Here is a 16,311-nt window from a genome sequence, read left to right on the forward strand (position 1 = left end):
TTCCCAAGGCGTTATTCAATAATTAAAGCGGTATATTAATATAATACCTACGTTATGATTTGCAGGCGATTGCCCAATGCGGGTTGCGCTACTGTGTGAATAGGTTTCGTGTTCGAAATGTCCTTTTAATGAAAATTAAAATGATATGCGCCGAGCGTTGAGGTGAAGTGATCAGAAAGTCGTTTCGCTCCTTTATCTCCCCGCGCACTTGCGGGGCCCAAGCAGATATTTATTTATACAGTGTCTGCTTGCCGATCAAAGAGTTGAGCTGCTTGAGTTTCGAATGGATTGCTCCGAAGGACAACCGGCTGAGCCACTAATGCGTCCACTTTTTTTTTCTTCAGCGGCGTTCGCATTCGCAACGCTCGACATAAATTTATTCGATGTCAAATTTAATTGAAAACTGACAGCTTGGATGGTAATTTTTTTTTGCTTTTTTGCTTTGTTGTTGCGTTGAAGTTTTACTTGTAAGGGTAGTGATGATGGTGATGGTGGAACAGCTTTCTGCGTTCTATTTTCCTCGGTTGTGCGTGCGTCGCCCACGCGTTCTCCTCTCAACAAGTTGCTAAATGCGGCGGCGCCTTCGGCGTCGGCGGCAATGGTGTCGGCGGTGGTGCAGCGGGGCGGCGGGAGTGATCTTGGCGTCGCGACCGCCGGCCGCCGTGCGCGCCTCTTTCTATAATCCGGCTGTGCCGACGAGTCGTTGCCGCTTTGTGTGCCGCCACGATGTGCGTGCATGACCGGCCTCCACAAGTTGTTTCTGACGTCATTTTCAGATGGCTGGTGGCGGGTATTGATCCTGTCGCTTCGTTTTAAACCGCCGCCAACGCTTCGCATCTTCTCGAGGTCCATAACTTTTCGCATCCTCCAAAAAAAACAAAAAATAAAAAATCAAACAAAACGCCAATAAAAATAAAAATCATAATTACGTTGTTTTAGATATTGATAGATTTTGTTATTTAGGTTATATACCTCGAAAACTATTGAGAAAAAAATTAAGTGGCAATCTTAGTTTCCCAATTCTTCGATTTCAATAGATTTAACGAGCGCTGGCTGGCTGTACTTATGTAAGAAATGTTTTTTTACTCTCGCTGCGCCCGCCTCGATGAATTTATGCGTGCAAAGTAATCAACGTTGACTTGTTAAACTTGCTAATTGGCAGCATAACGTAGTTTACGCTCACGTTTACAAATACACAGCTCAAAAATACATTTTATTGTCGTCTAATTCTCGCCATCTTAAAATAAAAATATGCCGTTACCATTCAAACATCGATGTGCAACAGGTTGCCAACAAGACACATCAAATAAAATATACAAAAATTCAATAATTTTACTTTGTTTGAAATTCGGTTACAAGTTACAACGAATGCAAATAACTTTTATGATAAGACGTCGTTTGTGGTTATATTGTTGTGACATGTTTTGCGTAGATAGTGCGACAGATTGCTGAAATTTTGTTACAATGTACGTATAACATCACAAAGTATATTTTTTTCGGTGTAAATTACACTAATCTGCTTATTTTTTAGGCGTCTGAAGATCAGATCTTGAATTAATTATTTAAATTGTCTTGTACCTACAGAAAAGGTGCTTAATTCAAGGATTTGCAGCGTTTTCATTGAATTTTAAAGTTTTAACGCGCAAAAATATAAAAAATATTTATAATACGTTATTTTAATTAATTGTCAGTGCAACGTGACATGAATACGTCTTGGTATGCAGTCACATTTCTTGTAATTACAACAACAATTTCAATAAATATTAATAAAATATTTTTTTAATAAATTTTATCTTTTTATCTTTTCTTTGCGTGCAAAAATTGATTTTGTACACTTTTACTTTCTGTGTGCATCAAATTATTTTGTCGTTCGGCACCACCTTTGGTTCTGGTGATTTAGCAACGTTTTTCTTCGGCAGCGGATTGCAAAGTGAATGCGTTTTAGTCGGCGGGCGAAAGGCGCAAACAGTAAAATATAAGTTACTACTTGCAGTGCTTTCAATTATCAAATTACGAAACGAATATTATAATGCACACTTACGGTGTACGTGCAGCGTAAACGTTCTAAATGCAGTTTACCTTTGCCGTGGCAACTAAATTATAGCTCGCGAGCGCGCAGCCGTGCCGCCGCGATGGCTAATAACTGATTATGGCCGATATGCGCTGCTGGAACTTGTTTCGGTGCATTTCCAATGTGTCGAACTGCGGTAATCACACCGCTGCATTCGTATGAAAGTATATTATATTAAATTCCAGCCTTACCAATCGCTTACCGCTGAATTAATTTCATAATTCTACGCGCATTGTACACGTAACACTTTGTCACCCATTTTGAACTTCCACTAACGCCATCTATTAGCGAATAAACAGAATATACACATAATTTACATATAGTATGTGATATGACAGGAAGACAGTGATAAACATACGCCGACACAGAAAAAAACGTTTTATTTCCATTAAAACGATTAGATTAGAATTCGCACGACTGTCATTTGTTTCGTTGTTCGACGTTGAAGCAATTTAATTACTTGACAACGCACATTTGTGCTCCAACTAAAATGCTCCGAGCCTATAAACCCCGATGCAGTGTAATTATTAAGTTCAGATAATGTGTCGTACACGAAATTAAATTCATTAAGCGGATCCATTTAGTTGCTGATAACTGTAACTGTATACTGTTTGCGCGTAAATTAGGCCCTGTAATTTGTGAAAACATTTTGGTAAACAAATTTTCAATTCGTTGCGGGTTATAACTCATGAGTTGCGCCCGGAGAATGCGAATAGCTGATAATAAAATTCGTATAATTGCAATATTTTTGAATTGTATCGCGCCGCTTTTGTTTCAATCATTCAACAAGCACGTTGTTGTTGATAAGCGGATTTACTATATCATGTGTGATTGATATTTTTTGGAAGGACGTATTTATTTTTATTTATAGAAAGCTACAATTAACGTATCAGAGTGTATGTTGTTTCGGGTATAAAGTGACAAACAAACGATAATTATTCTGCGCATACAAATTATTGAAAATAATTTGAACCGATCGAAATAACTAACTAATTAGCTGCAGATATTAATGAGCATATGTCACAATAATTATAAATCTATTAATACGCACCGTAATCGGTGAGTTAACTGCGGATTCTTTGATTAATCAAATACAGTCATAATAAATAAAAAAATTTATAACATTTGCATGAACTATAAACTGTAACACAAAATCATGATAATAAATAACAAATATTTCGACTTGTAGAAGAAAAGGTCGACGTTTATAATTTTATATCGAAGACATTTTTGATTTACGGTGCAAATGCAGTGTGTAAAATGCAAAATTATAGCTAATAAATTTACGGTTTCGAAATAATTGCTAGTATGATTGTAATTGTGCTCAAATGTCACAAGAAACCATAAAATAATACCTTAATTGTCATATCTGGGTAGCTGGCTGTTTGATGAATCTAAGTTAATCACATTCAAGTAATATATTAGCACATGCATCAATTAACCGTATGGAATATTAAGGGACAACCACCACAACGCGTCATTATACGGTGTGTGTGGTTTGCTTTATGTACACTTTACTAACATGCGCCCGTAGGAATGCTCAAATTGGAACCCGATAGTTTGGAACGATGGAACTAATTAACAAAGTAATTGGAAATTCTGCTGGCGTTCGTGAATAAATAAGCAACGTTTCTGGTTGCTAATCGTGGCCCTGTTTGCATTGCGTTTGCGTTGCGTTTGCGTACGAAATCAATTTGGCAAATTCGTTTACTCAGTCACTTTATGCGATACTAGATACTAACCTATATATTCCTGTCTGTTTGTTGGTTAATTTTTGTGTTTTTGTCAATTAAAAACCAGATAATATGCGAATTATGCCAACGACGCACACACAAGTTGACATTTTTATATGAAACACATGCACGCTGTGTACGCGCACGTTGCTAATTCAACATGTTATGATAGTTAAGAGCCTTGACTTTTAAAGTTCATCGACGATTGTTGCCACTCGGCCAGCGAGACAATGCAAACTGCTGCTGTGCATACGTTTTCAGTTTGCATACACTACCTGACTACATATTTTCGGATGTTTCAAATTGTTTATTACGCAAAACACGCCATTCCTCGCAATTTATTGCACAAACACACAAATAAAACACTAAAAAGTAGATAATTGTACTAAACGTGAATTTTAACTTCTAGGAAAGTGTTATTCTCTGGAAATAATGAAAGCGATTTCATCGTAAACTAAATCAATGAATGAATTCGTGATGAGTTTAGGAAGTAGTCATCAAAAATTAATAATTTACTGATATTGATTTGCGTGTGGAAGCAAAAGTATAAAATTTTATCTAACGCAAAAGTAATCACAATAAATGTGTTTTTTGAGCCTGGTAACAAACCTTCTCGTCGTTTCCCGAAAATACTGCGAGTATGAACATTCCAGCACGCGGTATACGCATGATGGCCAAGTCCGGTTCTTCAGCCATCGTTTTGCTGAAGAGTCGTCGTCTGGGACGAGGCCGGATCGGATGGTCGGATGGTATTTTCCATGAGGCCAACTTGTGTGCGATTATAAAAACGAATACGCATGGCTGAGGGTAGTAGATTCTAGATTGTGTCGCTCGCTAGGTCGTCGCCGGCGTCGTCGTCAGGCGGTGTGTGTGTGCGCAACCGATCCGTCCACCGCTGCTCGCTCGCTCGCCGCCTTTCCTCGAGTCAAACTGTTGCCTCGTCCCAGTGCGGCATGTGCTAGTGACGCGTGCGGTTGGGCCACACGGAACGTTCCGACCAGCAGCAGCAAAGCAGGCAGCCAGCAGTAGTTTTCAACTCTCCGACATTCATTCGAGCTCGCATCCGTGCACGATTCAGATCCTGCACGTACCTACGCACAAGTCCACTGACGAGGTTCGTGCTCCGTCCATTCAGGATACAGCAGAGACTCTCGAAGTGCGTCGAACTTTGCTGCGAAAACTTTGCACAAAGTGGAGTGGAATTAAAAATAAAATAAAACGCATCGCAGTTTAAGTATTGTATTAGAATAGTGCCGTTTGTCTTTGACTTGGACAGCAAGATGTCCAAGAAACGCGAAATTGCAACCATGACTACGGAAGAAAAGGATGTGGATATGAATACGGATGATTCGGGCAACAGTTGCGGCAGCAGCGTCGTCTCCGATCTCAGTGGTCCATCCGATCAGATTGATCTATTCGATGGTGATGGTGTGCAGGTGTCTGATCTCGAAGAGGTCGATTCACCCTTGCCACTTATGCAGGTGAGTTCATGCTGCTTCTTGCGTAATACCGAATTTACTTTTACTTTCATCTCTCGACCGATTTAAGCCTGACACACATGCGCACAATTGCACTTGCAAAGTCAGGCCGCAAAAAGAGAAAAACCAACGCGATAGAATTACTTACCTACGGTTTTGGACCACTGATAGCAGTAAGGCACGGGTGGAGAGAGAATCCTTTCTAATAATACGCTCGTGCTATTTTTGTAGGCATAGAAAATCGTGGCGTCACGACTTTCGGCTTAGCTCTCCTCTCGCTCGCATTTTCGAAGCTGTAGAAGCGCCTAGCCGGAGTTATCGAACATGGCGGCACGTGCGCTTTTCCGACGGGGCCCTAATCGTTTTTATATTTGATCAATGACGCTCGCGTCTGTCCGCAGATGACGCAAAATCATGGCGCCGATAAAATGGCGCACGCCATATTCCACGATTAATTATCACAGGTGAGGTGCAAAAGGTACAATCGTCGAGTGTGCGAATTGATACGCACACATATTTTTATGCTGCATGAAACGAAATTAAAAATGACTTTCACATAATCGTAAATATTGCAAATTGCAATACATAATCGCGCTGGGAATTTTTTTCACAGATTAACAATACGTTAGTTAAGTTTATACTTGCCAGGCAGCATAACACAATGACAATTGCGTTAATTGTATTTGCTTATAAATATTTACTCATTTTTTTACTGTTTTATGATCTACCACTTCAAGGTCGCTTAAAAGAATTACCCCAACAATTGAAAATCACTGCATCTGATTTATTTTGTGGTTACAGGTTAGATTTAATAGTTAATTCGCTGTAACATAAATCATATTCGTCCTTGAGCATGATTTGTTGATATACAAATGTAACCACTCAAATTATTTATTAACAATTAAATATGCAGTTTATTTTCGCATTAAATTTTATGTTGACTAAAACAATGAGGTTATGTTTGATGTAAAAAATGTGTTTCTAACCTAGGAATGCAATGGTGGTGCAATACGCAGTGTCGCAACGCAAGACGCCGCAAACAAAACGCGGCTAGCACAAAATAATTCGGTAAATTATTATATTATATGAGAAAATCCAATTACGCAACGTATTACTTGCGCACGGCTTGCGCGCATTCTCGCATAGCGTCCAGCTGTGTAATGTAATAAGTCTTGTAATCAATTCCCTCTTTCTTTTGCCATTCGATTTTGCAGCCTAGCGCAACTCGAAGACATTCTCGCATTTAAACCACACACACCGAACCAATATGTTATCGATTTTGTATTAGGAGGTTCATTGCGTTTTGCCCTCTCGCGACTAAAATATCAAAGTATCAAGTATTAACTAAAGGTATTCCTAATTAATTACTATGTTGTTGAGTGTTGCGTTTATGGTTTTCGGACGTTACATCAAAAACACGCGGAACACTTAAAAAAAAATGCGATTATACAATGCGATATCGAAATATGGTACGTTTTGCATTCGTTTTTTATTGCCAGCGTAATGCAATAATGAAATAATGAACGCCGATTTCAGAAACCCGGAATCCCGATGGCGACATCGCCGCGTGCGCACAAATTGTGCCGCAATTATAAATTATGTATGCTAAGAATTTATGAGTGCTTTTTTTCGTTTGTTTCTTCTTTTCATTCGCCTGTGAAATTCAATCCAATGCGTAGAGGCAGTGTGTCGTTGGCCAGCGACTTCTAAGTCGGCCACTCGGTACACAAATGAACTTTCTATATACTTGTTTCGGTACCACGTGGATGGATATTTATTCCATTGCCTAGGCAGTAAAGTAAAAGCGTCATGTGCGAACTGATGCAATGCGGAATAAAGAAATTCAAATGTTAATTATTTCACGAAGCGGATTTCCTCATTTTTCTTCTGTTTCTTTGCATTTTTAATAAATAAACATTTTGAGCACGAGTGCTGGTCGAACGGAACCATTGTCATCGTAAACCGTACGATGTTTGTTATTTGCGCCTTACGATCCGGTACAATGTGTGCGTTCGTTATGACTTCTTCGAGTCAGGTCACCGTAACAGGATTCGAGCGCGTTCGGCTGACATATTGCAAAGACGTAAGTGAAAACGATTCAATTACCACTCGAAGCGTCGTTGTATGCACTTCAATTTATGAGCGCGTTGCCTTTTTAGCACGGAAACACCTATTACTGAATTAATTATCCAATGTAAATGTTTAGATATGCATAGTTTAATTATTCACGCACTAAATTTATTCCAGGGTACAAATACTAGGTTAGAAATAAAATTTAAAAAAAAACGCGGTTTGTATCGAGAGGAATGCGGAAAATCTTTGTGTGATTTGTGACGCACATTAGGGCATTCTATAAATATCATGTGTCTTTGCTCTCTTTTCAGGCTTTTGCATTGACAAGGTTTCATTTTTATTTATATTACATGAAATTTACATTCTAACCTCACATTTTGCCCTGTTGTGTTGTGTAGAATGAGTTTGCAAATCAGTATTCAAGTAGATTATGTATGATGCGAGGAGCGTGAATGCGTAATACTGGTTTCTGTGGTTATATTGTCACACCGGCGTCGTGTTGTTCCCGAATACAAGTACAACACTCATCGATCGATCGATTACACACATGCCCACGCGCTAATTCAACAGGCGCCGGGACGCACTTAAAAACCACACAGAATAAAATAGAAAATAACATGTCGCACAGCATGTAATTTCATACATATCGTCATATATGGTAAATAACTTAGTTTAAAAATCATGCTGGAAAATTGTACATAGTCAATAGTTACTAATTTAACACTTGTTGGTATAATCCTGCCCTTTAATCGCATGTTATATTGCGCCATCAACCCGCGCAGACAGTGGTGGTGTTTAATAATACACGCGAACGTAAATTCCACTTCAGTTGATGTCGCAGCGATGAAAATGAACACGCGCGAATGCATGTATTAAATGTCCTGTAAACTTTGCGCATCAAATGCGATTACCAGCGAACGCACTTGTTTACAACGAAAACGTGTAATGTAATTAAGAATTATTTACGGTCAGAATTACGCCAAACCAAACAAAAGGCTACTTTTAGTTTAGAAATATTTAAAACACTTTAGATAAAGGCTGCTGATTATTTTTGATATCTGTTTTTGAATGGAATGTTCCATTTTCGACGATTAAAAATACACTTCCGGTGTCTTGACTTAATAATAACAGCGTCCAAATTTAATTTGGATTTTTTTACAAATTTTTCTAGTGCTTAACGGAAAATTACCGCATGAATTTAAAGAATTTTTAGTGTTTCTTGGAAAATTAACTAAATGCTTGTTTTGTTGTGATTGTATGTGAGATAAATATGCGCGATAGTCAAGCGACTATTTTGTGCGGTTTATACATCCGACGCGATCTTTCTATTTGCGTAAAACTCGCCGCTAGCAACATCTTTCACACGCTTGAGTACTCGGATACTTGTATATTGAACATACGCTAACGTACGCACACTTATCTGCGATTTATTTATTGTTATATTCGCTTGACGCTTGGATTCGCAACAACTACTACTATACACGCCATAAATCAACGCATGAAGTAAAAAATAAAGCACTTTCAATCTCAACAAGCTAATATAACTTATAATAATGTTCATAAATTAATTATTTCGTTAAATACGTACGAAATAGAAAAAAATAAAGAGTTTAATTTGACATAATATTTTAACACGCCGAGCTATTATAAGGTTGGCGGCTTTCGAGTTTTTTTTTTATGTTTCTAGGTCGTAACCCAGACACCGACCGAATTCGTGGAACTGACGAATCGTAGTCATTAGTATCGTATAATCCTACAAATAAAATCATGCACGTTTTTAATGAGTTTTTCGGATTTCTAATGTTTGACGTTGCGCACAATAAACGCGAGAGTTTGTGAGTGGCGTTTCAAGCGAGCGGCGCACATTAAGTAATGCTGCCGGAAGTCGAAAGTTCCATTCAATCGAACGCGCTACATAAGTACACGAACGAACAGTACGCGCATTGCAAGCGACTTGCACTTTTCACCGCGACCTACCAGTATGTATCAATGCGATGTGGTCGTAGAGGTGTGGGCGAAGTTGAAGTCGTCTGTGACTGACTGTGCCCGCACAATCAACGAGCATGGCAATAAAATTCTACGTGCCACAGCGACACATTGCCGCACATCAAATTGAATTAAATTAACGTACGGCGAATCACTTAAATCGGGTTTAAAATTATTTTTTCCCAAAATGAATTAAATGATTGTCAATATATTGTCAATCTATTGATGAAATCATAATATATTTCTGATATTTTTGACGATGAAGAAATATAAAAATTTAATTTTTACTTGAATGATTGTTAATATATTGTCAATATATTGACAATATAAATGTTCTTTTCGTTAGTTAATAGAGTATGAGACAGTGAAAAATGAAATAAAAACGTTTCGTCATTTTGATTATATTTAATGCGTGCGTTGTGTGTTGTTGTTTCGTGGCCGACTGTTGTAAATGATGGTGCGGGCTGAATAACAATCGCGAAATTATTATTACAGTGTTCGCGCTCACACGCGCGGTGCGCCCCGTCCTAACGCATACCCATGTTACACAAATATTTGTACACTTATGGAAATATTTCCATTTTGTTTTTACACGCCCGAATGCCTGAGAGAGTGCATTTTAAATATTATTATTGTGTTGAACTTCGATTTGTGGTCACCACCAGCGATTAGCATAAATATATACAATTAGAACACGCGTTAAGAAAATTATTAACAAAAATAATAACAGCGCTGAATATTTTAATTTCCATTGTCAGCAAAATCATTAAATTGTTTTTTATGTGTTATATTTATAGAATTCGTAGGTACACGCGGAATTAATCTCAAATTTGGGGCTTTTTGTTATCAGAACATACGCTGACATGTGATAACAAGCCATCGGAAGTAAACGGTTGGCAATTGGCAAAATATCAATAATTTCATTGCCCTAAACACCAACACTCTGCATGACAAGATTGAATTTGCTACCCAACGTGCTAATATAATGCGCACGGACGTTGAGTGTTGTAATTTCCATCAAAATCAACATAGCAACAACAATAACAATATATTCACCAGCGAGATTGGGCCACTCATACATGCACACAGTGCATGCTACAGTAATAAAACGATTTAGTGAGGAATTTAAGATGATTCACTATTATTTAGATTAAAATTTTGAGAATTTTAAGTTTTTTTGTGAATATTTTTCGCATATTGTACATTGGGAGCGAGTTTCAACCAAGGACAATTATTATTGCGCGGCGTGTACTTCACATGCACACGTTTATTGTATAAACGTATAAAAATAACATTATGTATTTCTATTATGATACATAGGCTGGCCGGACGAGCGCGAAAAACAATGTTGCGTAATATTGCGCAGCCATATTTAATAATAGTGCATAATAGATTTTTCTCTAAGTTTTGATACTATTAGTGCCCTCTAGCGGCAGTAAAAGATGTTAACATAGGTCGCGTATACGCGTATATATGTATATCAATTACAACTCGGTGTGAAATTTCACTCATTTCATTTTTCATTCAAAAACAAAAGCGCGGTTGACACAGAACGCACCTCGTTTGGCATTTGGCATTCACATCATACGCCAAGGCAGCGAATTTATGCATTCATTACGTTCACGCACATTACGGTGATGACCGATTGTTACGAAATGGAAATGAATGCGCGCAGAGGAGGAGCAATTGGAATGAAATTGCGTTCTCTGCCACAACACCAATCACACGCAACTGCGACCTTCGCGCGTGGAATAGAAAAGAACGTATTGCAAGCGATGTGAATGAAATGAAATGAATTGAATCCACCCTATGCTGTGGTGTGGAATATGGAATGTAAACAAAAATATTGGTCAAGAAACACATTCACGCGGCGTCGACCCTGAAATTTCTCGGTACATGTCCACGTCGCGCGATGAATTGTAGGTAAATAGGTCCGTTCCACTTTCTTAACGCATCGTTTACCTACACACGTCACGAGCGAAATTCAAATCGAAGTATATTTGCCGTGGCCCCGTATAGTTTCATCAATTTAAACTATTCATGCGCCGTGAACTTGAACTCAAATGTGGTTTCGTGGGCGTCGTCCTTCGAAACAGTGCGCTACTGATTAGATAAGAATATATATATATATGCAACAAGTATGAACAAGTTTTATACAGGCGCATAAATGTTGAATAATTGTTTTGGTTTTTTTTTTCGGTTATTGTTTTGTGCGCGCCCGTGGTGCAGTTGTGATCGATTTTTGTACGTTGGCCCCTGGGGTTGATATCTTTTGGCGTTGCGTGGGCGTCTCCACCTCCTCGCGTAGTCGACGTCGTACATCTGCACCCCTGCGGGCGCCCACGCAATCCATTCACGACGCCGCCTACGCGAAGCCGACCTCATGACGTCATCGGCGGGTTGAATTGGTTTTGCGAAACGCAGCGCCGCCGCGCGCACTGACTGCCATCCCCAAAGACGCAATACCCCGTTCGTTCATAAAACGCGCTCCTCACTCGTTCAGTGCGGCTGAAAACTTCACACCGGTCGGTTGTGATTGATATTCCCATCACAATTCAGATAAATTTGATTAGATAAATATTCGCGAATTGCACTCATCACACAATGGTACATTGAATCAAATAAAAATTAATATTTTGGGTATTTACGAATTTTTTTTTCGGTTTGTTGCAGTGTGGACCTATGAATAATACTGAAGAACATCATCACCAACACCGCATCGCCATGGAGAAAGACAAGGACGTGGAATCTCAGCAAAGACTGGCCGTGTTGAGTTACGAGCAAGTGCGGCGGCTCAATGATGTTATGGATGAAGTGGTAGCAATTCATGGACGTGGTAACTTTCCGACCATCGAGGTACGCCTTCGTGATCTGGTGACGGTGGTGCGTGGCAAGTTGGAAGCTGATACGGCTGCCGGCGGCGCCGGTATGAAAGTGCGCGACATACGTTTGAATGGCGGCGCCGCGTCGCACGTCCTCGCCATCGAATCGCAGCCATACAACGATCTGGATCTCATCTTCGGCGTGGAATTAGCAACGCCGCGTAACTACGACCGCGTTAAATCCGCCGTTCTCAACTCGCTCTACGATCTGCTACCTGAAGGCGTCAGTCGTAAACGCATCTCGTCCTGCAGCATGAAAGAAGCTTACGTGAGCAAAATGGTAAAGGTGAATAACGATGGTGATCGCTGGTCGTTGATTTCGCTTGGAACCTCTCGTGGTCATAAGAATGTTGAGTTGAAGTTTGTTGACACGATGCGACGGCAGTTTGAGTTCTCCGTTGACTCCTTCCAGATTGTTCTCGATTCGTTGTTACTATTCTACGACTGCAGTGAGTTGGAGATTAGCGAGAATTTCTATCCGACTGTTGTTGGCGAGTCTGTGTTTGGAGACTTCCAGGAGGCGCTTTACCACTTGCAGAACAAACTGATCTCAACGAGGCACCCCGAGGAGATCCGCGGTGGTGGCCTGCTTAAGTACTGCTATCTGCTAGTCAAGAACTACCAGCCGGCGCGGCCCGAATGGATCAAGTCACTACAGCGTTACATGTGCTCGCGATTCTTCATCGACTTCCCCGATATCAATCAACAGAAGGCAAAGCTGGAGAACTACCTGTGGAACCACTTCGGCGGACCCGAGGAGGAAGCGCTCAAGCACCAGTACCTGATGCATCTGCACGAGGTCGTCGAAGAGTCCACCGTTTGTCTCATGGGCCATGAACGGCGTCAGACGCTTTCACTCATCGACAACCTTGCATGGCAGGTGTTGTGTTTGGACCAACAACGGCTGATGGCTCAACAACAGCCGCAGGGAGCTTACGTCTACAGTTACATTTATCCAGTGGTGCCGGCCAATTATAACTACGCCGCTCCTGGTTGCACGTGCCACGCCGCCTGGATGCCGTGCTCGACGTGATGCGGGTAAAGAGCCTGCCGCCCGGAGAGAGAAGACATTCCGTCCGAGAGTCGGCTCGCTTGCGTCGCGCGCCCAAGTGAACCCGCACTCCGTCGGCCGCGCGAACACACTCTGCAACTACTCTGCACCAACAAATGTAAACACGCAATCAAACTGAAACTACCTGAAAAGCGGAACGCGATTGTCGCATGCAAACTAAAGGACTGAGGTCTGGTACGTAGGCCACAAAACATTTACTTAACACTTAAGAAAATCCCATGCCACATTCTTCTTGACGTCACATGTCATCCATCTTGAAATATCGCTTTTCAACACATCTAGACAAATCTAGAGAGAAATCAAATCGAAATCTGATAAACATGTATAAATCATTCCGCATTTTAGTATGTTTACTCTTAATTATACTTCTTGTAATGAATATAGAGATGATGTTATAAAAATGATAAATGTAGGCCTATCCTATGTAATTAATTAGGCTCTAGAAGTTATTACAGATAAGCAGAAATATACATTATAGTGAAACAAACAAAAAAATCTACAAAATCGATACAAATCGTGTAAAACTCAATGAGGCTGAATGAAAAAATATTGAAAATTACTTTCGATGCATCATTGGTGTGTGGCTGTGAACACGTTTAAAATAAACACAAAAAAAATGTTAAAAAAATTGATAACAAAACGCATTATTGGGTTGTGTAACCATTTAATTTACGACTATATACTAATTTCTCTAAGTACTATATTATTATTGTCGTTGTAGCACGGAAAAGAGAGTCGATAACCGAAATTTGCAAACAAAACACGGTAAACGTTGCTTCATTGAGACTTGGGTAATAAATCGTTCGATTGGACGCATGACAGCAAAAAAGTTGCAAACGAAATATGCCGAAGTTGATTTGTAATTTCCATTCCACTGCAAAAACCGCACGCGTTCGTCGAACTTTTCAAATTATTCAAATCGTTATGTGTCAAGACTGATTTTTCTCGTGATTTCGTTGCTTAATTTGTAGAATTAATGCATTTTATTTAACTTAAAATCAGAATTCATATTTTTTTGTTTTAGATATTAATATTAAATGCGTTGTTTTTGATTTTGATTTGGATTTGCATTCGTGAAAAGAAGCTTTATTTATCTCTGTTGTTTTTTTATAAGCGGTTCGACCGAACGCGTTTTTCGTTTGTATTAGTTTGCAATTGAAACAGAAAAACAAGCAAAAAAAAAACACGAAACAACGTCGCCCGATCGCAATAAGTATTAGCGTTTATTCGATGATATGAAAACGTTGTATACACGTAATAATTGTAAATATCCTTATTATCTATTACTACTTATTAAATCAATGTTGTAAATGGTTTCGACCACACTCAGCTGTATTGAATGAAGACAAACAGTGCATGGAAACATATTTTCAGATACAACTTCTTGGTGTCATCAAGTGTATATGTTATTCATTAATAACACATAGAGCAGAGATATAAATAAACTATAAAAATATATAAATGATGTTGACAAATTTTTAAATGAAACTGTTTTAGACAACACGATATGTGGACACATACATGATGATAATAAATGAGAAACAAAACAAAAAACATAAAGATAATGGCATAAACATATTTTAGATAAAAGATTCAACGTTTGTATATTAGAGCTACGAGTAATTGTATCGTACATAAAAATATATATAGTTTGTTATTGAAGAATTTAAAAACAAAAAGCAGTAAAACTGATTAAGCTGATGATAATTCAACCCAGAGACATGATTCAATTATTTGTTATATTGAGAGAAACTGATTACTTGTTGAATAAGTCAAGAATGAAGTACAAATATCATTAACGCATGCCAAACATTCGTATTGTATTGTTAATTAAAGCATAAATTCTTTGCCACACACATCGCAAATATTTTTGAGCAAAGAATACAAGCGAACGAAATCAAAGCCGGCCTAATATTCATCTATATATATTTTCTGTTTCATTTCGAATCGAATGCCTTGATTACGTTGCCTAAAAGTTAGATTTGTAACATTGAATGTACTTACTTATGACACAAAAAAGGGTAACTGACTGAAAACTATTAGCGTGAAAAATACATTTGTCAGGAAGAGTTGTTTTGATGAATCTATTTTCACTGCAAACATAACCACAATATATCTACATATATATGTAAACTACTACTATTCATTTATTATCTACTGTAATAATAAATAATGATTAAATTAATTATAATTACGATTTCCATGCAGCCGAGGCAACATTCACATCGAGACCGGAAGGCGAAATTAATCTCTAGAAACATTTTAGTAGCTATTTAAAAAAACGATGAACGATGATACACATATATTACATATTTAGAAAGTATGTTAATATCTATCTATTTTGATCGATGTCGATCGCAAATATTGTATGTTAGGAAACAAATCGGCAAACGAATGAAATCTCCCAACATAATGGAACACAAAACGGGCTCTAACTGTAATAACGTATTGTACATTTCTATTTGTTAAAAAATGTGTATTGTAATGTAATCTAATTCCGAATGATATGATGCTGGAACGTACGACAACCTGCGATTAAATTGATTTGTGTATTACACGTTTAAGTTCTTGTAAAACAAGTGATTACATGAGATTGATGAAAGTAAGTCGATGCAAAAAAAAAACACTGAATATTATATATTGATGAATGAAAATGTTGAAAAAATTAAAAACATGTACAAAAATACCAAGTGGGCTTTTTTTTAATGTCTTGACAGACCATTCGATGCGAGTTATAAAAATATCAAAATAGTTGAGGTTCCATTGAAGCGTGCGAACCAACAGTGATGCCTTCATACGCGTACAATAAGGCAATAAAAATAAAGTTCGGTTTATTTGTGCGCGGACGTTAGTTTGATTTTTGTACCGCACTTGATTTTATAGACTATTGTTTTGGCGAAATTGATTAAATAAGTTTATCGTCGCCGACGTCGTCAGCCCGGGCTTCTCTAGGTCACGTGAAACGTGTGCGTTGTTTGCGCAGAGTGTCAAAGACATGCAATTACGGAACAAGCAG

At 38.6% G+C, this 16,311-nt stretch overlaps 1 protein-coding gene across 2 annotated transcripts; it reads left to right on the forward strand.

Moving 5' to 3' along the window:
• The first annotated feature begins 4,673 nt into the window (after positions 1-4,673).
• On the forward strand, positions 4,674-15,981 carry LOC135790233 (terminal nucleotidyltransferase 5C). 2 transcript variants are annotated; one of them, XM_065300343.1, is made up of 2 exons: positions 4,674-5,285; positions 12,015-15,981. In XM_065300343.1, the coding sequence occupies exons 1-2, from the start codon at positions 5,085-5,087 to the stop codon at positions 13,254-13,256; spliced, it is 1,443 nt and encodes a 480-aa protein (XP_065156415.1). In that variant the 5' UTR covers positions 4,674-5,084; the 3' UTR covers positions 13,257-15,981. The 2 variants fall into 2 exon arrangements, with proteins under 2 accessions (XP_065156415.1, XP_065156416.1); XM_065300344.1 differs by lacking the exon at positions 4,674-5,285 and adding an exon at positions 11,606-11,948.
• The last annotated feature ends 330 nt before the right edge of the window (positions 15,982-16,311 follow it).

Source organism: Atheta coriaria, unplaced genomic scaffold (assembly GCF_025399875.1).
Source record: "Atheta coriaria isolate IRGN ID8LTWV9N9 unplaced genomic scaffold, Caltech_Dcor_3.1 hic_scaffold_4_pilon, whole genome shotgun sequence".
NCBI lineage: Eukaryota > Metazoa > Arthropoda > Insecta > Coleoptera > Staphylinidae > Dalotia > Dalotia coriaria.